This window comes from Geotrypetes seraphini, chromosome 7 (assembly GCF_902459505.1).
Source record: "Geotrypetes seraphini chromosome 7, aGeoSer1.1, whole genome shotgun sequence".
NCBI classification, from domain to species: domain Eukaryota; kingdom Metazoa; phylum Chordata; class Amphibia; order Gymnophiona; family Dermophiidae; genus Geotrypetes; species Geotrypetes seraphini.
The window spans coordinates 191,873,020-191,896,849 of record NC_047090.1 but is presented as its reverse complement, the minus strand read 5'-3'; the positions used below and the strand labels follow the sequence as shown (position 1 = coordinate 191,896,849).

Sequence of the window (23,830 nt, the reverse complement as noted above, 5' to 3'; positions counted from 1 at the left end):
CCAGGTGGTGCTTAGCACTCTCTCTCAGGATTAGGCGGCGCTTAGCGCTCTCTTTCTCTTGGCCAGGTGGTGCTTAGCACTCTCTCAGGATTAGGCGGCGCTTAGCGCTCTCTTTCTCTTGGCCAGGTGGTGCTTAGCACTCTCTCAGGATTAGGCGGTGCTGAGCGCTCTCTTTCTCCAGGCCAGGTGGTGCTTAGCACTCTCTCAGGATTAGGCGGTGCTTAGCGCTCTCTTTCTCCAGGACAGGTGGTGCTTAGCACTCTCTCTCAGGATTAGACGGCGCTTAGCGCTCTCTTTCTCTTGGCCAGGTGGTGCTTAGCACTTTCTTTCTCTGGGCCAGGTGGTGCTTAGCACTCTCTCAGGATTAGGCGGTGCTTAGCACTCTCTTTCTCTGGGCCAGGTGGTGTTTAGCACTCTCTGTCAGGATTAGGCGGCGCTTAGCGCTCTCTTTCTCTTGGCCAGGTGGTGCTTATCACCCTCTCTCAGGATTAGGCGGTGCTTAGCGCGCTCTTTCTCCAGGACAGGTGGTGCTTAGCATTCTCTCTCAGGATTAGGCTGTGCTTAGCGCTCTCTTTCTCTTGGCCAGGTGGTGCTTAGCACTTTCTCTCAGGATTAGGCGGCGCTTAGCGCTCTTTCTCTTGGCCAGGTGGTGCTTAGCACTCTCTCTCAGGATTAGGCGGTGCTTAGCGCTCTCTTTCTCCAGGCCAGGTGGTGCTTAGCGCTCTCTCTCAGGATTAGGCGGCGCTTAGCGCTCTCTTTCTCTGGGCCAGGTGGTGCTTAGCACTCTCTCTCAGGATTAGGCGGCGCTTAGCGCTCTCTTTCTCTTGCCCAGGTGGTGCTTAGCACTCTCTCTCAGGATTAGGCGGCGCTTAGCGCTCTCTTTCTCTTGGCCAGGTGGTGCTTAGCACTCTCTCTCAGGATTAGGCGGCGCTTAGCGCTCTCTTTCTCTGGGCCAGGTGGTGCTTAGCACTCTCTCTCAGGATTAGGCGGCGCTTAGCGCTCTCTTTCTCTTGCCCAGGTGGTGCTTAGCACTCTCTCTCAGGATTAGGCGGCGCTTAGCGCTCTCTTTCTCTTGGCCAGGTGGTGCTTAGCACTCTCTCTCAGGATTAGGCGGCGCTTAGCGCTCTCTTTCTCTTGCCCAGGTGGTGCTTAGCACTCTCTCAGCATAAGGCGGTGCTGAGCGCTCTCTTTCTCCAGGCCAGGTGGTGCTTAGCACTCTCTCTCAGGATTAGGCGGCGCTTAGCGCTCTCTTTCTCTTGGCCAGGTGGTGCTTAGCACTCTCTCTCAGGATTAGGCGGCACTTAGCGCTCTCTTTCTCTTGGCCAGGTGGTGCTTAGCACTCTCTCAGGATTAGGCGGTGCTGAGCGCTCTCTTTCTCCAGGCCAGGTGGTGCTTAGCACTCTCTCTCAGGATTAGGCGGCGCTTAGCGCTCTCTTTCTCTTGGCCAGGTGGTGCTTAGCACTCTCTCAGGATTAGGCGGTGCTTAGCGCTCCCTCAGGATTAGGCGGTGCTTAGTGCTCTCTTTCTCTGGGCCAGGTGGTGCTTAGCACTCTCTCTCAGGATTAGGCGGTGCTTAGCGCTCTCTTTCTCCAGGCCAGGTGGTGCTTAGCACTCTCTCTCAGGATTAGGCGGTGCTGAGCGCTCTCATTCTCAGGGCCAGGTGGTGCTTAGCACTCTCTCTCAGGATTAGGCGGTGCTTAGCGCTCTCATTCTCAGGGCCAGGTGGTGCTTAGCACTCTCTCTCAGGATTAGGCGGTGCTTAGCGCTCTCTTTCTCCAGGCCAAGTGGTGCTTAGCATTCTCTTTCTCTGAGCCAGGTGGTGCTTAGCACTCTCTCTCAGGATTAGGCGGTGCTTAGCGCTCTCATTTTCAGGGCCATGTGGTGCTTAGCACTCTCTCTCAGGATTAGGCGGTGCTTAGCGCTCTCTTTCTCCAGGCCATGTGGTGCTTAGCACTCTCTTTCAGGATTAGGCGGTACTGAGCGCTCTCTTTCTCCAGGCCAGGTGATGCTTAGCACTCTCTCTCAGGATTAGGCGGTGCTTAGCGCTCTCTTTCTCCGGACCAGGTGGTGCTTAGCACTCTCTCTCAGGATTAGGCGGTGCTTAGCGCTCTCATTCTCTGGGCCAGGTGGTGCTTAGCACTCTCTCTCAGGATTAGGCGGTGCTTAGCGCTCTCTTTCTCCAGGCCAGGTGGTGCTTAGCACTCTCTCTCAGGATTAGGCGGTGCTGAGCGCTCTCATTCTCAGGGCCAGGTGGTGCTTAGCACTCTCTCTCAGGATTAGGCGGTGCTTAGCGCTCTCATTCTCAGGGCCAGGTGGTGCTTAGCACTCTCTCTCAGGATTAGGCGGTGCTTAGCGCTCTCTTTCTCCAGGCCAAGTGGTGCTTAGCATTCTCTTTCTCTGAGCCAGGTGGTGCTTAGCACTCTCTCTCAGGATTAGGCGTTGCTTAGCACTCTCTTTCTCTGGGCCAGGTGGTGCTTAGCACTCTCTCTCAGGATTAGGCGGCGCTTAGCGCTCTCTTTCTCTTGGCCAGGTGGTGCTTAGCACTCTCTCTCAGGATTAGGCGGCGCTTAGCGCTCTCTTTCTCTTGTCCAGGTGGTGCTTAGCACTCTCTCTCAGGATTAGGCGGTGCTGAGCGCTCTCTTTCTCCAGGCCAGGTAGTGCTTAGCACTCTCTCACAGGATTAGGTGGTGCTTAGCGCTCTCTTTCTCCAGGACAGGTGGTGCTTAGCACTCTCTCAGGATTAGGCTGTGCTTAGCGCTCTCTTTCTCTTGGCCAGGTGGTGCTTAGCACTCTCAAGATTAGGCGGTGATTAGCGCTCCCTCAGGATTAGGCGGTGCTTAGTGCTCTCTTTCTCTGAGCCAGGTGGTGCTTAGCACTCTCTCTCAGGATTAGGCAGTGCTGAGCGCTCTCATTCTCAGGGCCAGGTGGTGCTTAGCACTCTCTCTCAGGATTAGGCGGTGCTTAGCGCTCTCATTCTCAGGGCCATGTGGTGCTTAGCACTCTCTCTCAGGATTAGGCGGTGCTTAGCGCTCTCTTTCTCCAGGCCATGTGGTGCTTAGCACTCTCTTTCAGGATTAGGCGGTACTGAGCGCTCTCTTTCTCCAGGCCAGGTGATGCTTAGCACTCTCTCTCAGGATTAGGCGGTGCTTAGCGCTCTCTTTCTCCGGACCAGGTGGTGCTTAGCACTCTCTCTCAGGATTAGGCGGTGCTTAGCGCTCTCATTCTCAGGGCCAGGTGGTGCTTAGCACTCTCTCTCAGGATTAGGCGGTGCTTAGCGCTCTCTTTCTCCAGGCCAGGTGGTGCTTAGCACTCTCTCTCAGGATTAGGCGGTGCTTAGCGCTCTCATTCTCAGGGCCAGGTGGTGCTTAGCACTCTCAGGATTAGGCGGTGCTTAGCACTCTCTTTCTCTGGGCCAGGTGGTTCTTAGCACTCCCTCTCAGGGCCAGGTGGTGCTTAGCAGTCTCTCTCAGGACCAGGTGGTGCTTAGTGCTCTCTTTCTCTGGGCCAGGTGGTGCTTAGCACTCTTTCTCAGGATTAGGCGGTGCTTAGCACTCCCTTTCTCTGGGCCAGGTGGTGCTTAGCACTCTCTCTCAATATTAGGCGGCACTTAGCGCTCTCTTTCTCAGAGCCAGGTGGTGCTTAACACTCTCTCTCAGGATTAGGCGGTGCTTAGCGCTCTCTTTCTCCGGACCAGGTTTGTGCTTAGCACTCTCTCTCAGGGCCAGGTGGTGCTTAGCGCTCTCTTTCTCCAGGACAGGTGGTGCTTAGCACTCTCTCTCAGGATTAGGCGGCGCTTAGCGCTCTCTTTCTCCAGGATAGGTGGTGCTTATCACTCTCTCTCAGGATTAGGCGGTGCTTAGCACTCTCTTTCTCTGGGCCAGGTGGTGCTTAGCACTCTCTCTCAGGATTAGGCGGTGCTTAGCACTCTCTTTCTCTGGGCCAGGTGGTGCTTAGCACTCTCTCTCAAGATTAGGCGGCGCTTAGCGCTCTCTTTCTCAGAGCCATGTGGTGCTTAACACTCTCTCTCAAGATTAGGCGGTGCTTAGCGCTCTCTTTCAACGGACCAGGTGGTGCTTAGCACTCTCTCTCAGGGCCAGGTGGTGCTTAGCGCTCTCTTTCTCTTGGCCAGGTGGTGCTTAGCACTCTCTCTCAGGATTAGGCGGTGCTGAGCGCTCTCTTTCTCCAGGCCAGGTGGTGCTTAGCACTCTCTCTCAGGATTAGGCGGTGCTTAGCACTCTCTTTCTCCAGGACAGGTGGTGCTTAGCACTCTCTCTCAGGATTAGGCGGCGCTTAGCGCTCTCTTTCTCTTGGCCAGGTGGTGCTTAGCACTCTCTTAGGATTAGGCGGTGCTTAGCGCTCCCTCAGGATTAGGCGGTGCTTAGTGCTCTCTTTCTCTGGGCCAGGTGGTGCTTAGCACTCTCTCTCAGGATTAGGCGGTGCTGAGCGCTCTCATTCTCAGGGCCAGGTGGTGCTTAGCACTCTCTCTCAGGATTAGGCGGTGCTGAGCGCTCTCATTCTCAGGGCCAGGTGGTGCTTAGCACTCTCTCTCAGGATTAAGCGGTGCTTAGCGCTCTCTTTCTCCAGGCCAGGTGGTGCTTAGCACTCTCTCTCAGGATTAGGCGGTGCTTAGCGCTCTCTTTCTCTGGGCAAGGTGGTGCTTAGCACTCTCTCTCAAGATTAGGCGGTGCTTAGCGCTCTCTTTCTCCGGACCAGGTGGTGCTTAGCACTCTCTCTCAGGATTAGGCGGTGCTTAGTGCTCTCTTTCTCTGGGCCAGGGGGTGCTTAGCACTCTCTCTCAGGATTAGGCGTTGCTTAGCGCTCTCTTTCTCTTGGCCAGGTGGTGCTTAGCACTCTCTCAGGATTAGGCGGTGCTTAGCACTCTCTTTCTCTGGGCCAGGTGGTGCTTAGCACTCTCTCTCAGGATTAGGCGGCGCTTAGCGCTCTCTTTCTCTTGGCCAGGTGGTGCTTAGCACTCTCTCTCAGGATTAGGCGGCGCTTAGTGCTCTCTTTCTCTTGGCCAGGTGGTGCATAGCACTCTCTCAGGATTAGGCGGTGCTGAGCGCTCTCTTTCTCCAGGCCAGGTGGTGCTTAGCACTCTCTCTCAGAATTAGGCGGTGCTTAGCGCTCTCTTTCTCCAGGACAGGTGGTGCTTAGCACTCTCTCTCAGGATTAGGCGGTGCTTAGCGCTCTCTTTCTCCAGGACAGGTGGTGCTTAGCATTCTCTCTCAGGATTAGGCTGTGCTTAGCGCTCTCTTTCTCTTGGCCAGGTGGTGCTTAGCACTTTCTCTCAGGATTAGGCGGCGCATAGCGCTCTTTCTCTTGGCCAGGTGGTGCTTAGCACTCTCTCTCAGGATTAGGCGGTGCTTAGCGCTCTCTTTCTCCAGGCCAGGTGGTGCTTAGCACTCTCTCTCAGGATTAGGCAGCGCTTAGCGCTCTCTTTCTCCAGGACAGGTGGTGCTTAGCACTCTCTCTCAGAATTAGGCGGTGCTTAGCACTCTCTTTCTCTGGGCCAGGTGGTGCTTAGCAATCTCTCTCAGGATTAGGTGGCGCTTAGCGCTCTCTTTCTCTTGGCCAGGTGGTGCTTAGCACTCTCTCTCAGGATTAGGCGGCGCTTAGTGCTCTCTTTCTCTTGGCCAGGTGGTGCTTAGCACTCTCTCTCAGGATTAGGCAGTGCTTAGCGCTCTCTTTCTCCAGGACAGGTGGTGCTTAGCACTCTCTCTCAGGATTAGGCGGTGCTTAGCGCTCTCTTTCTCCAGGACAGGTGGTGCTTAGCATTCTCTCTCAGGATTAGGCTGTGCTTAGCGCTCTCTTTCTCCAGGACCGGTGGTGCTTAGCACTCTCTCAGGATTAGGCGGTGCTTAGCACTCTCTTTCTCTGGGCCAGGTGGTGCTTAGCACTCTCTCTCAGGATTAGGCGGCGCTTAGCGCTCTCTTTCTCTTGGCCAGGTGGTGCTTAGCACTCTCTCAGGATTAGGCGGCGCTTAGCGCTCTCTTTCTCTTGGCCAGGTGGTGCTTAGCACTCTCTCAGGATTAGGCGGTGCTGAGCGCTCTCTTTCTCCAGGCCAGGTGGTGCTTAGCACTCTCTCTCAGGATTAGGCGGTGCTTAGCGCTCTCTTTCTCCAGGACAGGTGGTGCTTAGCACTCTCTCTCAGGATTAGACGGCGCTTAGCGCTCTCTTTCTCTTGGCCAGGTGGTGCTTAGCACTTTCTTTCTCTGGGCCAGGTGGTGCTTAGCACTCTCTCAGGATTAGGCGGCGCTTAGCGCTCTCTTTCTCTTGGCCAGGTGGTGCTTATCACCCTCTCTCAGAATTAGGCGGTGCTTAGCGCGCTCTTTCTCCAGGACAGGTGGTGCTTAGCATTCTCTCTCAGGATTAGGCTGTGCTTAGCGCTCTCTTTCTCTTGGCCAGGTGGTGCTTAGCACTTTCTCTCAGGATTAGGCGGCGCTTAGCGCTCTTTCTCTTGGCCAGGTGGTGCTTAGCACTCTCTCTCAGGATTAGGCGGTGCTTAGCGCTCTCTTTCTCCAGGCCAGGTGGTGCTTAGCACTCTCTCTCAGGATTAGGCGGCGCTTAGCGCTCTCTTTCTCTGGGCCAGGTGGTGCTTAGCACTCTCTCTCAGGATTAGGCGGCGCTTAGCGCTCTCTTTCTCTTGCCCAGGTGGTGCTTAGCACTCTCTCTCAGGATTAGGCGGCGCTTAGCGCTCTCTTTCTCTTGGCCAGGTGGTGCTTAGCACTCTCTCTCAGGATTAGGCGGCGCTTAGCGCTCTCTTTCTCTGGGCCAGGTGGTGCTTAGCACTCTCTCTCAGGATTAGGCGGCGCTTAGCGCTCTCTTTCTCTTGCCCAGGTGGTGCTTAGCACTCTCTCTCAGGATTAGGCGGCGCTTAGCGCTCTCTTTCTCTTGGCCAGGTGGTGCTTAGCACTCTCTCTCAGGATTAGGCGGCGCTTAGCGCTCTCTTTCTCTTGGCCAGGTGGTGCTTAGCACTCTCTCAGCATAAGGCGGTGCTGAGCGCTCTCTTTCTCCAGGCCAGGTGGTGCTTAGCACTCTCTCTCAGGATTAGGCGGCGCTTAGCGCTCTCTTTCTCTTGGCCAGGTGGTGCTTAGCACTCTCTCTCAGGATTAGGCGGCGCTTAGCGCTCTCTTTCTCTTGGCCAGGTGGTGCTTAGCACTCTCTCAGGATTAGGCGGTGCTGAGCGCTCTCTTTCTGCAGGCCAGGTGGTGCTTAGCACTCTCTCTCAGGATTAGGCGGCGCTTAGCGCTCTCTTTCTCTTGGCCAGGTGGTGCTTAGCACTCTCTCAGGATTAGGCGGTGCTTAGCGCTCCCTCAGGATTAGGCGGTGCTTAGTGCTCTCTTTCTCTGGGCCAGGTGGTGCTTAGCACTCTCTCTCAGGATTAGGCGGTGCTTAGCGCTCTCTTTCTCCAGGCCAGGTGGTGCTTAGCACTCTCTCTCAGGATTAGGCGGTGCTGAGCGCTCTCATTTTCAGGGCCAGGTGGTGCTTAGCACTCTCTCTCAGGATTAGGCGGTGCTTAGCGCTCTCATTCTCAGGGCCAGGTGGTGCTTAGCACTCTCTCTCAGGATTAGGCGGTGCTTAGCGCTCTCTTTCTCCAGGCCAAGTGGTGCTTAGCATTCTCTTTCTCTGAGCCAGGTGGTGCTTAGCACTCTCTCTCAGGATTAGGCGGTGCTTAGCGCTCTCATTTTCAGGGCCATGTGGTGCTTAGCACTCTCTCTCAGGATTAGGCGGTGCTTAGCGCTCTCTTTCTCCAGGCCATGTGGTGCTTAGCACTCTCTTTCAGGATTAGGCGGTACTGAGCGCTCTCTTTCTCCAGGCCAGGTGATGCTTAGCACTCTCTCTCAGGATTAGGCGGTGCTTAGCGCTCTCTTTCTCCGGACCAGGTGGTGCTTAGCACTCTCTCTCAGGATTAGGCGGTGCTTAGCGCTCTCATTCTCTGGGCCAGGTGGTGCTTAGCACTCTCTCTCAGGATTAGGCGGTGCTTAGCGCTCTCTTTCTCCAGGCCAGGTGGTGCTTAGCACTCTCTCTCAGGATTAGGCGGTGCTGAGCGCTCTCATTCTCAGGGCCAGGTGGTGCTTAGCACTCTCTCTCAGGATTAGGCGGTGCTTAGCGCTCTCATTCTCAGGGCCAGGTGGTGCTTAGCACTCTCTCTCAGGATTAGGCGGTGCTTAGCGCTCTCTTTCTCCAGGCCAAGTGGTGCTTAGCATTCTCTTTCTCTGAGCCAGGTGGTGCTTAGCACTCTCTCTCAGGATTAGGCGTTGCTTAGCACTCTCTTTCTCTGGGCCAGGTGGTGCTTAGCACTCTCTCTCAGGATTAGGCGGCGCTTAGCGCTCTCTTTCTCTTGGCCAGGTGGTGCTTAGCACTCTCTCTCAGGATTAGGCGGCGCTTAGCGCTCTCTTTCTCTTGGTCAGGTGGTGCTTAGCACTCTCTCTCAGGATTAGGCGGTGCTGAGCGCTCTCTTTCTCCAGGCCAGGTAGTGCTTAGCACTCTCTCACAGGATTAGGTGGTGCTTAGCGCTCTCTTTCTCCAGGACAGGTGGTGCTTAGCACTCTCTCAGGATTAGGCTGTGCTTAGCGCTCTCTTTCTCTTGGCCAGGTGGTGCTTAGCACTCTCAAGATTAGGCGGTGCTTAGCGCTCCCTCAGGATTAGGCGGTGCTTAGTGCTCTCTTTCTCTGGGCCAGGTGGTGCTTAGCACTCTCTCTCAGGATTAGGCGGTGCTGAGCGCTCTCATTCTCAGGGCCAGGTGGTGCTTAGCACTCTCTCTCAGGATTAGGCGGTGCTGAGCGCTCTCATTCTCAGGGCCAGGTGGTGCTTAGCACTCTCTCTCAGGATTAAGCGGTGCTTAGCGCTCTCTTTCTCCAGGCCAGGTGGTGCTTAGCACTCTCTCTCAGGATTAGGCGGTGCTTAGCGCTCTCTTTCTCTGGGCAAGGTGGTGCTTAGCACTCTCTCTCAAGATTAGGCGGTGCTTAGCGCTCTCTTTCTCCGGACCAGGTGGTGCTTAGCACTCTCTCTCAGGATTAGGCGGTGCTTAGTGCTCTCTTTCTCTGGGCCAGGGGGTGCTTAGCACTCTCTCTCAGGATTAGGCGTTGCTTAGCGCTCTCTTTCTCTTGGCCAGGTGGTGCTTAGCACTCTCTCAGGATTAGGCGGTGCTTAGCACTCTCTTTCTCTGGGCCAGGTGGTGCTTAGCACTCTCTCTCAGGATTAGGCGGTGCTTAGCACTCTCTCAGGATTAGGCGATGCTTAGCGCTCTCTCAGGATTAGGCAGTGCTTAGCGCTCTCTTTCTCCAGGCCAGGTGGTGCTTAGCATTCTTTCTCAGGATTAGGCGGTGCTTAGCATTCTTTCTCAGGATTAGGCGGTGCTTAGCACTCTCTTTCTCTGGGCCAGGTGGTGCTTAGCACTCTCTCTCAGGATTAGGCGGTGCTTAGCGCTCCCTCAGGATTAGGGGGTGCTTAGCGCTCTCTTTCTCAAGGCCAGGTGGTGCTTAGCACTCTCTCTCAGGATTAGGCGGTGCTTAGCGCTCTCTCAGGATTAGGCGGTGCTTAGCGCTCTCTTTCTCTGGGCCAGGTGTTGCTTAGCACTCTCTCTCAGGTTTAGGCGGTGTTGGTCACATCAATCAGCTGGAGCGATCTTCCTCGTTCTGAAAGCTTTTTGTCACCTGGATCGCGACCGAGTGGTGCTAGTCCATACGGACAACCAGGTCACCATGTGTTATATCAACATACAGGGGGGAACTGGGTCCCTGTCCCTGTGCCAGGAGGCGATGTGGCTCTGTGATTGGGCCATCTGCTGCAACATATTCCTTCTAGCGGTCTTCATTCTGGGCCTTCACAATTGTCTGGCGGACTGGTTGAGTTGTCTTCTGCAGCCTCACGAATGGTCCCTCCATTCAATGATTCTGCGTCAGGTGTTTGCTCGTTGGGGGACTCCGGACGTCGATCTGTTCGTCTCAAGTTTCAAGTTTATTAACATTTGATGTATCGCTTATAACAATATCTAAGCGATGTACAGTTTAAAAACCAACAGATTGTGGTAATACATATAATTTATATACGTTAGACAATTGACAAAACAATTTGGACAGGCATGAATAAGTAGGAAGGAGGGGGAAAGTTACAATTACATTGTTTGTTAAAATTTACATAAAACGGAAAATACATTAGGTATAAATGGGGTGAGATGAGAAGAAAATATTGTTAATTATTAGAAGGATATAAAAAATCTAGAATAGGTCATATCATAAATCAAATGCGTCTTGAAATAAATAAGTTTTTAGAAATTTTTTAAAAGTGATAAGATCTTTTTCGTTTTTAATAAAATTTGGAAGGGAATTCCACAATGAAGGGGCCACCACTGAGAACATATCGTTTCGTCTAGTGCCGATTATTCTTAACGATGGGACTGAGAGCAGATTTGACGAAGATGATCTTAAAGAGCGAGAAGGGTTGTGTGGGACAATCATTTTTGATATAAATTGGGGTTCGTTAAATCTTAATGTTTTATAGACCAAAAATATAGTTTTGAAAGTGATTCGGTGAGAGATGGGGAGCCAGTGTGATTTGATAAATAAAGGGGTAACATGATCGTATTTTTTTGCTTTATGAATTAATTTTATTGCAGTGTTTTGGATAATTTGAAGCCGTCTCTTTTCTTTCTGGGTTATATTGATTAAAAGGGAATTACAGTAGTCTAATTTTGAGATAATTAGAGAATGAATTAGAATATTGATTGATTTAGAGTCTAAAAAGGTGGAAATTGAACGCAGAAGCCGTAGTCTGAAAAAACAGGATTTAACTGTTTCGCTAATATGGCTATGAAATGAGAGATCCACGTCTATTATTACTCCTAGTATTTTCATTTGGGATACGGATTCAATAGGGGCGTTGTCTAATATAAATGGTGTTTTTGAAGTTATGTTTCCTTTCCAAGTAAAAAGCATTGTTTTTGTTTTTTGAGTATTCAGGGATAGTTTATTATTGTTTAACCAGTTTTTTATTAGTTCTAGTTTGTCATTGATAATTTTTATTTCTTCTGCATTTTCTGGGTTAAGGGGGTGCATAAGTTGAATGTCGTCTGCATAAGAGAAGGCTGTAAAACCCAGTGACTGTGCAATAGTAATAAGAGGGGATAAAAAAATGTTAAATAAAAGGGGCGATAATATAGACCCTTGTGGTACTCCATATGATAAGGTGAAATTTGCAGAATAAGCATCACTGAATTTAACTCTAGCAGTACGGTCTGATAGGAAAGAGGTTAACCAATTAAGGATTTGGCCTTCTATACCTAATGATTGCATACGGTTGAGTAGGAGTTCGTGATCAATTGTGTCGAATGCAGCAGATAGGTCTAGAGAAAAGAGAACTACGGATTTGTGGTGATCGAGATAATAATGGATATTTGTTATGAGACCGATCATAGAATGTTCCGTGCTGTGATGTTTTCGAAAACCGGTTTGGTTAGGATGTAGTGCATTCGAGGATTCGATGAATTCTGAAAGTTGTTCAAAGACTAGTTTTTCGGAGAGTTTCATTAAGAAAGGTAAATTGGAAATAGGGCGGTAATTGGATATGTCGTCTTTGCTAGTTTTAAAATTTTTTATAATTGGAGTGACGATAGAGGTTTTCCACGAGATAGGGACGGTGGCAGAAGAAAAACTGTTTTGTATAAGGGAAAGAATAAAAGGGCCGACGAAATGAAAAAATTTCTTTAAATAGAGCGGTGGAAAAAGTTCTAAAGAAGAGCCTTTTAGATTGATTGTCTTTAGATGTCTTTCAAGATCCTCCAAGGATGGTATTCTAAGATTTGTACATTTGGCTGTTGGAATGAAGGTATTTGTGATTGGATTTTCCAATTCAGGTGAGATTGTTGTATTATTTTTTACGATATTTTGTCTAATCTTCGCGATCTTTTGGCAAAAATAATCAGCTAGTTCTTGCGCTGTTGGAGTTGGTTTTTGATTTGATATATTCTTTTTTTTATCTGGATTAATAGATTTTAGAATATTAAATAGAACCGAAGTGTTTTTTGCTTTTTGAATCTTGTTATTGTAGTAAGATTTTTTAGCCTGGATGATTTTATTTTTATAAAGAGTAGCATTATCTTTGAATCTTTGGAGGTTAATAAGAGTTTTAGAGGAGCGCCATTTCCTTTCTGAGGCACGAAGTTGTGTTTTTAATTGAGATAGTTCTTTAGAATACCAGGGGTTTATAGATTTTCGAGTGAATATTGTTTTGGTGATTAATGGTACTTTGGTATTTACAATGGATTCTAGGGTTGAGTTCCAGAATTGAAGTTGTTCTTCAATAGTATTAAATTTTTGACTGTTTATGGAAGGGCTGAAAAATGGTGTAATATCCGAATTTTCTAATTTGGAAAAGTCTCTGTATGAAAATGTTTTAAGTTCAGAGTGAAGATTTGGGGTAAAAGGTTCTGTAAGATAAAAGTTAACAGAAATAAAATTATGATCGGACCATGGGACTGAGAGAATATTTGGAGCTGAGTTGGAAATCAATTGAGAAGTAGATGTCAAGATCATATCTAGTATATGTTGAGCTTGATGCGTGGGTTCATGGATTAATGTTTTCAGATTTAAGTCTTTGAAAAGGTTTAAAGTGTCTGAGGTATTTGGGTTATTAAAATTATCGAATTGAATATTGAAATCTCCCATTATGATTGGGCAATTGGCAGTTGAACAGAAGTCAAAAAGCATGTTATGGAATAGTGTTAATTTAGCGTATTCAATTGGAGGTGGAATATATAATAGCAGGAGATCAATTTTTTGTTTTAAGTTAATTTTGATATGAAGAAATTCAATTGTAGAGTTATTGATAGATTGGTCTTGAAGTTTAATTAGGTTTTTTAGAAAAATTATGGCTAATCCTCCGCCTTTTCGATTATGACGGTGGTTCCATATAAAATCATAGTTAGAAGGACAACAAAAAGAAAGGTAGGCTTCCTCACCTTCGGAGAGCCAGGTTTCGGTGATACAGAGGATGTGTAGGTTATGTTGGAGAATGGAGTCTTTTAAAAGGTGGTATTTGGTTTTAATGGATCTTGAGTTAATTAAGCCTAGTCTTAGATTCGAAAATTTAGGGGTATTATATGTTTGAAGTGATAATATAGTATTTGATACTGAATTGTTTATTTGAGAATTAAAGGTAGTTATTGGTAATAGTGTACATGGTGTTGATCTAGGGGGTCTATAAGGGGTGGGTCTGTTATTTAATTGAACTGGAATGTTTTGATGGTTCATGTCCATGATTATATTTATATTAATGGATATATTTGAGGAGAATGACAGAAGAATGAAAAATGCTAAACATATGTAAATCGCTTGCATGAATTTAGGTATCAAAGGAGTTGAACAAGTGGTGGAATGGTAGTTACTGGGGGCGTCCTCAGGAGGCGAACGAAGGAGCGAACTAAGGAGCAGGTCCTGCTCCTTTTGCGTGCTCCTTCGGTGCGCGCCGCAAAGGATCCTGTTAAATAGCACATGCGCTAACCTGATTGGGGGAGGAGTCCGGCGGGCTGCCGCTTTGCGGCGGCAGAGGAGAGGGCAACAGATAGACTACAAAGTAAAATAAAAACAATGAATATAACTTAAAACAGATAAAATCAATAAAACATTGAAATAACTTCCTCGTGCAGCCAGGAGGTGAGGTGAGTTAAGGTGCAGTAGTCAAGGCGTGCGCCGCAAAGGATCCTGTTAAATAGCACATGCGCTAACCTGATTGGGGGAGGAGTCCGGCGGCAGAGGAGAGAACAACAGATAGACTACAAAGTAAAATAAAAACAATGAATATAACTTAAAACAGATAAAATCAATAAAACATTGAAATAACTTCCTCATACAGCCAGTTGTTCAGACTCGAGGCGGATACTTTCCTGCTGGATTGGAAGGACCTGTTTCTGTATGCGTTCTCTCCATTCCCTCTGATTCTGAAGACTCTCGTCAGGCTCAAATCCACGAGTGCCACCAAGATTCTGATAGCTCCTTGGTGGCCCCGACAGCCATGGTTCTCCCTCCTGTTACAACTCATTTCAAGGGAGCCTCTTCTTCTGCCTGTTTTTCCTTCACTGCTTACACAGGGTCGGGGTTCTCTATTTCATCCCAACCTACAGTTTCTGCACTTGGTGGCTTGGTTCCTCGAGACTTGATGCCCTCGTTCTAGTTCTCCCAGCCTGTGCAGAATGTCCTGGAGGCGTCTCAGAAGGAGTCCACTCGCCAATGTTACCATCAGAAGTGGAACCGTTTTTCTTCCTGGTGTGCTGCTCGACAGCAGGAGCCATTGTCTGCCTTCTTATCTGCTGTCCTGGACTATCTGTTACACTTATCTGGCGCTGGACTCAAGTCCTCCCCGGTTCGAGTCCACCTTAGTGCCATTACTGCTTTTCATCAGCCGATTGACGGGAAACATATGTCTGTTCATCCTGTGGTCTCCCGCTTCATGAAAGGCCTTTTTCACGTTCATCCGCTCCTTAAACCTCCTCTGGTGGTTTGGGATCTCAACGTGGTCCTTGCTCAATTGATGAAACCCCCGTTTGAGCCGCTAGCGCGGGCTCACTTGAAATATCTTACTTGGAAGGTTGTGTTTCTTATTGCTCTCACTTCTGCCTGTCGGGTCAGTGAGCTTCAAGCCTTGGTAGCGGACCCACCTTTTACTGTCTTCCATCATGATAAGGTGATTATCCCAGGACAAGCAGGCAGGTATTCTCACTAGTGGGTGATGTCATCCGACAGAGCCCCGATACGGACATCTTGCAAGCATGTCTTGCTTGAAGAAACTCAGAAGTTTCGAGATGCCCGCACCGCGCATGCGCCAGTGCCTTCCCGCCCGATGTACCGGGCGTGTCTCCTCAGTTCTTTTCTTTCCGCGGAGCTGAGAAGTTTCACTTCATTCTGCGCTGACTGAATTTCAGTATAATTTGCCTTCTTTGTACCGCGTTCTTGTTTTATTTGATTTATTTCTACTTTAATTTAGTATTTTAAAAAAAAAAAAAAAAAAATTTAAAATTATTTCTTCCGGCGGTTCGGCCGGGCCGGCCTCGTGGCTTAGGCCCAGCGCCTTTGACCTTGCGGCGACGATTTTCCGGCCTATGTCCCGGCCAATCACCGGTTTTAAAAAGTGCAGCAAGTGCCAGCGTGCGATTTCGTTGACGGACCCGCATCGACGCTGTCTTCAGTGTCTTGGTCCAGAACACATACCGAAATCGTGCCGGCCTCGTTCCACGCTTACTGCGCGCTCGTTTAAACGGCGCTGCTTGCTCTGGGAGTCGATGTTTAAGATGGAGACTGCTAAGGAGCCGCCTGCTTCCACTTCTACTGATGTTTCGCCGGTCCGTGCGAAACCTGCATCGACGACTCCTGCATCTGGCCTTGTGAAGCCGGCATCGTTTACACCGACTTCAGCCTCGAGTTCGACGCCGGTGCCTGTCCCCGTCTCCTCGGCTCAGGTACCGCCTTCCACTGTCCCTCCGGTGGTCATCAAAGTGCCTAAAGCTAGCAAGCAGAAGCACTTGGCCACCAAGGAGCGCGAAGACCGTGCTGGAGGACCCCCCTTTCGGTGCGGATCCCTCCATATCGGCTTCGCTGCGATCCCTGCTGGAAGCTCAGTTTATCGAGCTTATGCAGTCTATGGGACCCCGGCTTATCGCCTCCATTCAGGGTGACCTCCCGGTCCCGGGGGGCGGACCGCCCCCTCCTCCTCCTCCTCGTCGTTCGATACTCGACGAGGAGGATCGGCGGAGGGCGGCGGGGGCCTCGAGACAGGCTTCCTTTAGTGATATGCCACCTTTGGAGCCCATCACGCCTCCTCGCCATCCGAGTACTATGCCAGCCCCTGATAATCGAGTCCTGGGCATACTGCATCGCAGGAAGAGTTCTTCCGCACTCCATACCAGGCCTGGGTGGCGTCGCGTGAGTCTGCATCTTTACCACATCTGCGATCCACTGCATCTAGTCCCATCAATTCCGTGGAGGCTTCGGGGGACCGTGCGATGCATAGGAGGTCTCGTTCTCCATCCCGGCACCGGGAGGGACATCGATCTCGACACTCATCTCGGCACTCCTCGCGTCATTCGGAGGTGTCTCCACAAAAGAAGATGCAGCGTATGGGATACTCCTCTTCGGATTTATCCCCACCTGAGGGACCGGAGTATGAGGAACCATCTACCTCCCATTCTCCTTGCCGCTCTCAGTTCTCTCTGGACCCGGAGGCTTCCACTTCTTCTAGTCCGTCTCGCCGGCCGGCGCTGGCGGACCAACTGTCCTTTTCTTCCTTCCTCCGACAAATGGCGGATGACTTGGATGTAACTTTGGACACTGGTTCTCGATATTCCAAGGAGTATCTGGACACCATGCACTTGCCTCATCCTCCGGCGGAGTCGCTCCGGCTTCCTCTGCATAAACTGCTTGATCAGACTTTCATGCGCTGTTTTGAAACTCCTTATTCCATTCCTGCAGTTCCCAGCAAGCTGGAGGCTCGATACCGCATCGTCCACCACAAAGGGTTTGAGGGAGCGCAACTTTCTCATCAGTCCCTTCTGGTCGAGTCCTCCCTCAAACGATCCCATCCCTCTCAGGTTTACGCCTCAGTACCACCGGGCCGAGAGGGGAGGACGATGGATAAGTTTGGTAGACGTATCTACCAGAACTCTATGATGGCATCTCGAGTGCTCAACTACAATTTTTTCTTTTCCTCATATTTGGATTTCTTCTTGCCGGTGCTCCGCAAGTTCATCCCTTTCATCGATGCTCAGGCTCGATTCGAGTTTGAAGAGGTGGTGGCGACCCTTTCCCAGTTGCGCCTCCAACTGATGCAATCCTCCTACGATGCCTTCGAGCTCTCGGCACGTGCTGCTGCCTGTTCGGTAGCCATGCGTCGCCTGGCATGGCTCCGTACGATTGATATGGATCCGAACCTCCAAGACAGGCTTGCAAATGTGCCTTGTGCGGGAGCGGACCTGTTCGATGAGTCTATTGAGACTGTTACTAAGAAACTTTCGGATCATGAGAAGTCCTTCCAGTCTATCCTGCGGCCTAAGCCCAAGCCTCAGCAGTCTCGACCCACTAGGCCGCCGTTGATTTATCAACGGCGTTATCAGCCGAGGCAGGCTCCTCCTGCGAGACAGCCTGCGAAGAGACAGCCTCCCCAGAAGCCTCAACAGAAGCCTCAGATGCCGGCTGCACCCAAGGCTACTCAGCCTTTTTGACTCTCTTCCAGGGAGCATAACCGACCTCGTTCTGTCTCCCCCTGTTTTTCCCATTGGGGGTCGTCTCCATCATTTTTGTCACCAATGGGAGTCCATCACCACGGACCTTTGGGTCCTTACCATCGTAAGAGAAAGATACTCTCTTCATTTCCAACGGGTCCCCCCGGACCACCTTCAAGCTTGACGCAGACCGCTCTTCTCCTTCAGGAGGCTCAGGCTCTGCTTCGTATTCAGGCCGTCGAGCCGGTTCCATTAGATCAGCAAAACCAGGGGTTTTACTCCCGGTACTTCCTCGTTCCGAAGAAGACGGGCGATCTGCGTCCCATTTTGGACCTTCGGGTCCTCAACAAGTTTTTGGTCAAGGAGCGGTTCCGTATGCTGACCCTTGCTTCCCTCTATCCCCTCCTCGAGCAGAACGATTGGTTATGCTCCCTGGATCTCAAGGAGGCCTACACTCACATCCCTATTCATCCGGCCTCCCGCAAGTTCCTCAGATTTCGGGTGGGACATCTACATCTGCAGTATCGAGTGCTTCCATTCGGCCTCTCCTCGTCCCCCAGAGTCTTCACGAAATGTCTGGTGGTGGTGGCCGCTGCTCTCCGGAACATGGGTCTTCAGGTGTTTCCATACCTCGACGACTGGCTCATCAAGGCCCCGTCAGCTCCAGAGGTCATTTCAGCGACCTTGACTACCATTCGTTTCCTGCAAAGCTTGGGCTTCGAGATCAACTTTCCCAAGTCACATCTTCAGCCCACCCAGTCTCTCCCCTTTATCGGGGCGGTCCTGGATACCATTCAGCTTCGAGCATTCCTTCCTCCTCAACGCATGGATGCTCTCCTTCTACTCTGCCAGTCGGTCTCTTCTCGCCAATCCATCTCAGCGAGACACATGATGGTCCTTTTGGGCCACATGGCATCTACAGTTCATGTGACGCCTTTTGCCAGACTACATCTCCGAATCCCTCAATGGACCCTGGCATCTCAGTGGACTCAGGTGTCCGACCCATTATCCCATCACATTGTGGTCACTCCTGTTCTACGGCAGTCGCTTCTTTGGTGGATGACCTCTTCGAATCTATCCAGAGGTTTGCTGTTTCACTCTCCCCCCCACCAGAAAGTTCTCACGATCGATTCTTCGAACTATGCCTGGGGGGCGCATCTGGATGGTCTTCGCACTCAGGGGTTCTGGACCAGTGTGGAACGACTCCATCAAATCAATCTTCTGGAGCTCAGAGCCATCTTCAATGCTCTCCAAGCTTTTCAACATCTGCTTCACGACATGGTGGTCCTTATTCGCACAGACAATCAGGTCGCCATGTATTATGTCAACAAGCAAGGGGGCACGGGCTCGACCCCTCTCTGCCAGGAAGCTCTTCGAGTCTGGGATTGGGCAGTTCGCCACAACGCCTTCCTCAAAGCTGTCTATATTCAGGGGAAGGACAACGTCTTGGCAGACAAATTGAGTCGTCTTCTCCAGCCTCACGAATGGACGCTCCATTCCGACACCCTTCATCAGATCTTTGCAATGTGGGGGACACCTCAGATAGACCTCTTTGCAGCCCCTCACAACTTCAAACTGCCTCAGTTTTGCTCCAGGATTTACACTCCTCATCGCCTCGAGGCAGATGCCTTTCTACTGGATTGGGGGAATCGCTTCCTCTATGCGTTCCCTCCGTTTCCTCTCGTTCAAAAGACTCTGGTCAAGTTGAGATCAGACCATGTCACCTTGATTCTGATTGCTCCTCGGTGGCCCAGACAACCTTGGTACTCCCTTCTGCTTCAACTGAGCAGCAGGGAGCCAGTACTTCTTCCAGTGTTTCCTTCACTACTTACTCAACATCAGGGTTCACTGCTTCATCCCAATCTGCAGTCTCTACACCTGACAGCTTGGTTCCTCTCAACGTAACTCCTCACCAGTTTTCTCCAGCGGTGAGAGAGGTTTTAGAGGCTTCCAGGAAGCCTGCTACTCGACAATGCTATTCTCAAAAATGGACTAGATTCTCTTCCTGGTGTATTTCCAATGCCAAGGAGCCTCAAGGAGCTTCCCTTTCCTCTGTATTGGACTATCTTCTACACCTGTCTCAGTCTGGTCTCAAGTCGACATCTATATGAGTCCACCTGAGTGCTATTGCGGCTTTCCATCAGCCTCTACAAGGGAAACCTTTGTCTGCTCATCCTGTGGTTTCCAGATTTATGAAAGGACTTTTTCATGTCAACCCTCCTATCAAACCTCCTCCTGTGGTTTGGGATCTCAATGTTGTCCTGTCTCATCTCATGAAGCCTCCGTTTGAACCTCTCAACAAGGCTCCACTTAAGTATCTCACCTGGAAGGTGGTTTTTCTGGTGGCCCTCACGTCTGCTCGCAGGGTCAGTGAGCTTCAGGCCCTAGTGGCGGATCCGCCATTCACAGTATTCCATCATGACAAGGTGGTTCTTCGTACTCATCCAAAATTCTTGCCTAAAGTGGTCTCTGAATTTCACCTCAACCAATCCATCGTGCTTCCAGTGTTCTTTCCAAAGCCTCATTCTCACCCTGGAGAATCTGCTTTACACACTCTGGACTGTAAACGTGCTTTAGCTTTCTACTTGGATCGCACAAAGCCACACAGAACTGCTCCTCAACTTTTCGTCTCCTTTGATCCAAACAAGTTGGGACGACCTGTATCGAAGCGCACCATCTCCAACTGGATGGCGGCTTGTATCTCTTCCTGCTATGCCCAGGCTGGATTATCCCTTCCCTGTAAGGTCATAGCCCACAAGGTCAGAGCAATGGCAGCCTCTGTTGCCTTCCTCAGATCGACACCGATTGAGGAGATTTGTAAGGCTGCCACTTGGTCCTCGGTTCATACATTCACCTCTCATTATTGTCTGGATACTTTCTCCAGACGGGATGGACAGTTTGGCCAAACAGTGTTACAAAATTTGTTCTCTTAAGTTGCCAACTCTCCCACCATCCCATTGGGGTTAGCTTGGAGGTCACCCACTAGTGAGAATACCTGCCTGCTTGTCCTGGGATAAAGCAATGTTACTTACCGTAACAGTTGTTATCCAGGGACAGCAGGCAGCTATTCTCACGTCCCACCCACCTCCCCTGGATTGGCTTCTCAGGCTAGCTACCTGAACTGAGGAGACACGCCCGGTACATCGGGCGGGAAGGCACTGGCGCATGCGCGGTGCGGGCATCTCGAAACTTCTGAGTTTCTTCAAGCAAGACATGCTTGCAAGATGTCCATATCGGGGCTCTGTCGGATGACATCACCCACTAGTGAGAATAGCTGCCTGCTGTCCCTGGATAACAACTGTTACGGTAAGTAACATTGCTTTCTCCGTACCCATCCTAAATTCTTGCCTAAGGTTGTTTCTGAGTTTCACATCAACCAATCCATTGTTCTTCCTGTATTTTTTCCAAAGCCCCATTCTCACCCTGGAGAAGGGGCTCTGCATTCTCTTGGTTGTAAGCATGCGCTGGCTTTCTACTTGACCACACCGCTCCTCATCGTTCTGCTCCCTGGCTGTTCCTCTCTTTCTATCTTAATCGCCTGGGTTGCTCTGTTTTTAAGTGGACCATTTCTAACTGTTTGGCCGCTTGTATCTCTTTCTGTTACGCTCAGGCTGGCCTCTCCCTGCCGGGTCGAGTCTCAGGCCACAAGGTCCAAGCAATGGCGGTGTCTGTTGTTTTCCTCCACTCAACTCCCATTGAGGAAAACTGTAAGGCTGCCACTTGATCCTCAGTTCATACTTTCACCTCTCACTACTGTCTGAATGCTTTCTCCAGGTGTGATGGCCACTTTGGCTAGTCAGTTTTGCCAAATCTTTTCTCCTAAATTGCCAACTCTCCCTCCATCCCATTCTGGTTAGCTTGGAGGTCTCCCACATATAGACATAAGGTCAGTAGTTGCGCTCTTTCTCGTATCTGGGCTGGGAGATGGGCTCTCTGTCTTGGTGCTGTTAAATTCTTAGCACTATCTCTGTTTCTCTAGGTGGCGAAGATGGGACGTCGAGTTCGACCCCCCTATGACAGTGCACAGGAGGAGAGTTCTGGCAGTGGCAATGGAAGAGACTCAGCTGCTGCACTTTTGCCTGGGGAGGTGGGTGTTGTTCCGGTGGGCTATGCACATCAGCCCAACCAACTTCCTAAGCGTTATTTTGCCACTGTAGCTCAAGAGAGAGTTATTTGATTTTGCAGAATTGAAATGCTATGTTTTGACATTGTTTCAGATCATTGATTGAATCATATCAACAATTTTCTTTTCTTTTCTTTTTTAATTCTTTATTCATTTTATCTCTTACAACAAGTGAATAATTAATTGACATATTGAAATGTATACATCACTTGAATTTCTTATCATTTTAACCTTAATACATAAGAATTGATCTCCTTCCTCCCACCCCTTCCACATTATATCAAATCAAATATATCAGGAGAAGAACAAAAATTAGGGAAAAGGATGGAATAGAATTTTTGAGATTAATTAATGGACCGAAGATTCCCGATCATATTAAAAGTTTAGATGAGCCTATATCATTAAAAGAATTGAACACGGCGTTAAAGTCTCTTAGAGTTGGATCCGCTCCAGGTGGTGATGGTTTCACGGTAGAATTTTATAAATCATTTCAAATTACTTTGTTACTTCATTTATTAAATTTATATCAGTCTCAACTAACTAAAGGTTGCATTATAGGTACTATGGCAGAGTCGTTAACTATAGTTTTGCCAAAGCCAAATAAAGATCCCACTTTGGTTTCAAACTACAGACCTATCTCATTAATCAATGTAGATGGAAAACTTTTAGCTAAGATATTGGCTTTACGCTTAGCCAAGGCTCTCCCTTTTTCAAGTGTGGATCGCCAAGCCCTCATGATGTTCCTATTTCTTCAGAAGAAAACTCCAAAGGAAATCCATGAATGTATGATACAAACATTGAGTGACAGTGAATCAATTCTTTTATTTTTTACTGCATCAGATTTACAAAAACTTGATGTAGCTGCAGGAAAATACTTTTAAAACCAATAGGAAGAAATATTTTTTCACTCAGAGAATAGTTAAGCTAGTTGCTTATTTTATAATTCACAACAAGTGTACAGTAAATATCAAACAATTAGAATACAATATCACTTGAAAATTTACCATATCGTACAACAAAAAGATATAACCCCCCACCCCCTCCCACTTCCATATACAACAAAAAATATACCACATGAATATAATATCTTATCATTCATATATATTATTATTATTTTTTTATTTTTTTTATTTATAATTTTCAATTTACAATTCAAGTATCACTTGTACAGAAAAATAAAGATAAGCCAATAATATAAACATTTCTGCTCCCAAACTTGTTACAAGAAAAATCATATAGCTTAACTTCAACTCTAGTCCACTATAAGGATCCAAGGCATACATAGCGGATAATTAAGGTAGTATTAACAAACTAAATTGCTATATAAAAGAAAATAGGCCCTTTAGGCAGAGACAGGTTTAACAATAATCAATTATCCTCTTATTCCCCCTTAAACCTGAGGTGCTGTACACAAAAATGTTGTCAACTGGCTTGGATCAAAGAAAACATATTTTTTCATACGATATTATATCACACATTTACAAGGGTGTCGAAGATAAAAGATCGCCCCCAGAGCTATAACCCCTGGTTTTAGAAGAAGAAATTCACGTCTCCTTTTTTGTATATCTCGAGCCAGATCTGGAAAAATCAATATTTTAAGTCCCATAAATTTCTTAAGTCTATTTTTGAAGAAAAGCCTGAGCAACCAGTTCGCTGGGGTAACCATTTCTATGTCAGAACGCTCCAATATTGCAGTAACATCTAGCGGTTGCTGGTCCTTTTCTTGTAAGCGCTGCTGTTCCTCTCTTTTAATAGGTAGATAATAAGCCTGCGTAAGAGGTGGCAACATATCTTCAGAAATTTCCATCATATAACGTTTCACTATGTCTCTCGGTGATATTGTTGCGATCCTCGGAAAGTTAATTAATCTGAGGTTATTGTTTCTAGAGGAATTTTCTAAGGATTCCAGCTTCCTTCTCAAGTTAGTATTATCTTTAATTAGTGTTTTTCTAATCTGTTTAGAAACTTTTAACTCCTGATGGATATTTTCTATGGAGCTTTTAGATTCATCAAATTCAACTTTTAAATTCCCCATTGTAACCTCTTGAACTTTAAGAGTTTCTTCCAACTGGTTCAGTTGGGGTTTCACAGATTTTGCCAAATCTGCCACCAGATCCCAAAGAGAATCCAGGGTTACCTCTCTGGATTTTTCAGTATGAAATGCATTAATAAAATGAGAAGTCTCACCAGTTGATGTTGATGTTCCTTCTTGAACAGCATTTCTCTGGTTCCAGATTACCCCTTCAGTTGTTGTGCTCTCAGTCTCTTCCAAACTCTCCTGAAAAGAAGAGTTAGTCTCCAGTCTCCCCTCTCTGATATCTGTGGCCTCCGGGGGAGAGCACTGCTCATGCTCCAACAGCACTTCCTCTCGTGGGGAGCTGGTAACCTGAGGAGGAGGGGGAGGTACTCTGGCGTCGGGGCTTAATGTTGTTTCCAAGCCCAGGGAGTTAACATCCGTTCCGCTCCGGTGCGACTCCAGTGGGACCCCCGACGCCCGG

The 23,830-nt window shown here is 48.9% G+C and overlaps 1 protein-coding gene across 3 annotated transcripts in view; it reads left to right on the top strand.

The window, feature by feature from the left end:
- IFT43 (intraflagellar transport 43) overlaps window positions 1–23,830 on the top strand; it is a 150,164-nt gene that overhangs the window by 13,028 nt on the left and 113,306 nt on the right. For all 3 annotated transcript variants that reach the window (XM_033951645.1, XM_033951646.1, XM_033951644.1), the window contains exon 2: window positions 21,189–21,296. In XM_033951645.1, the coding sequence (XP_033807536.1) occupies window positions 21,189–21,296 (108 nt within the window). The remainder of the gene's footprint in view (window positions 1–21,188; window positions 21,297–23,830) is intronic.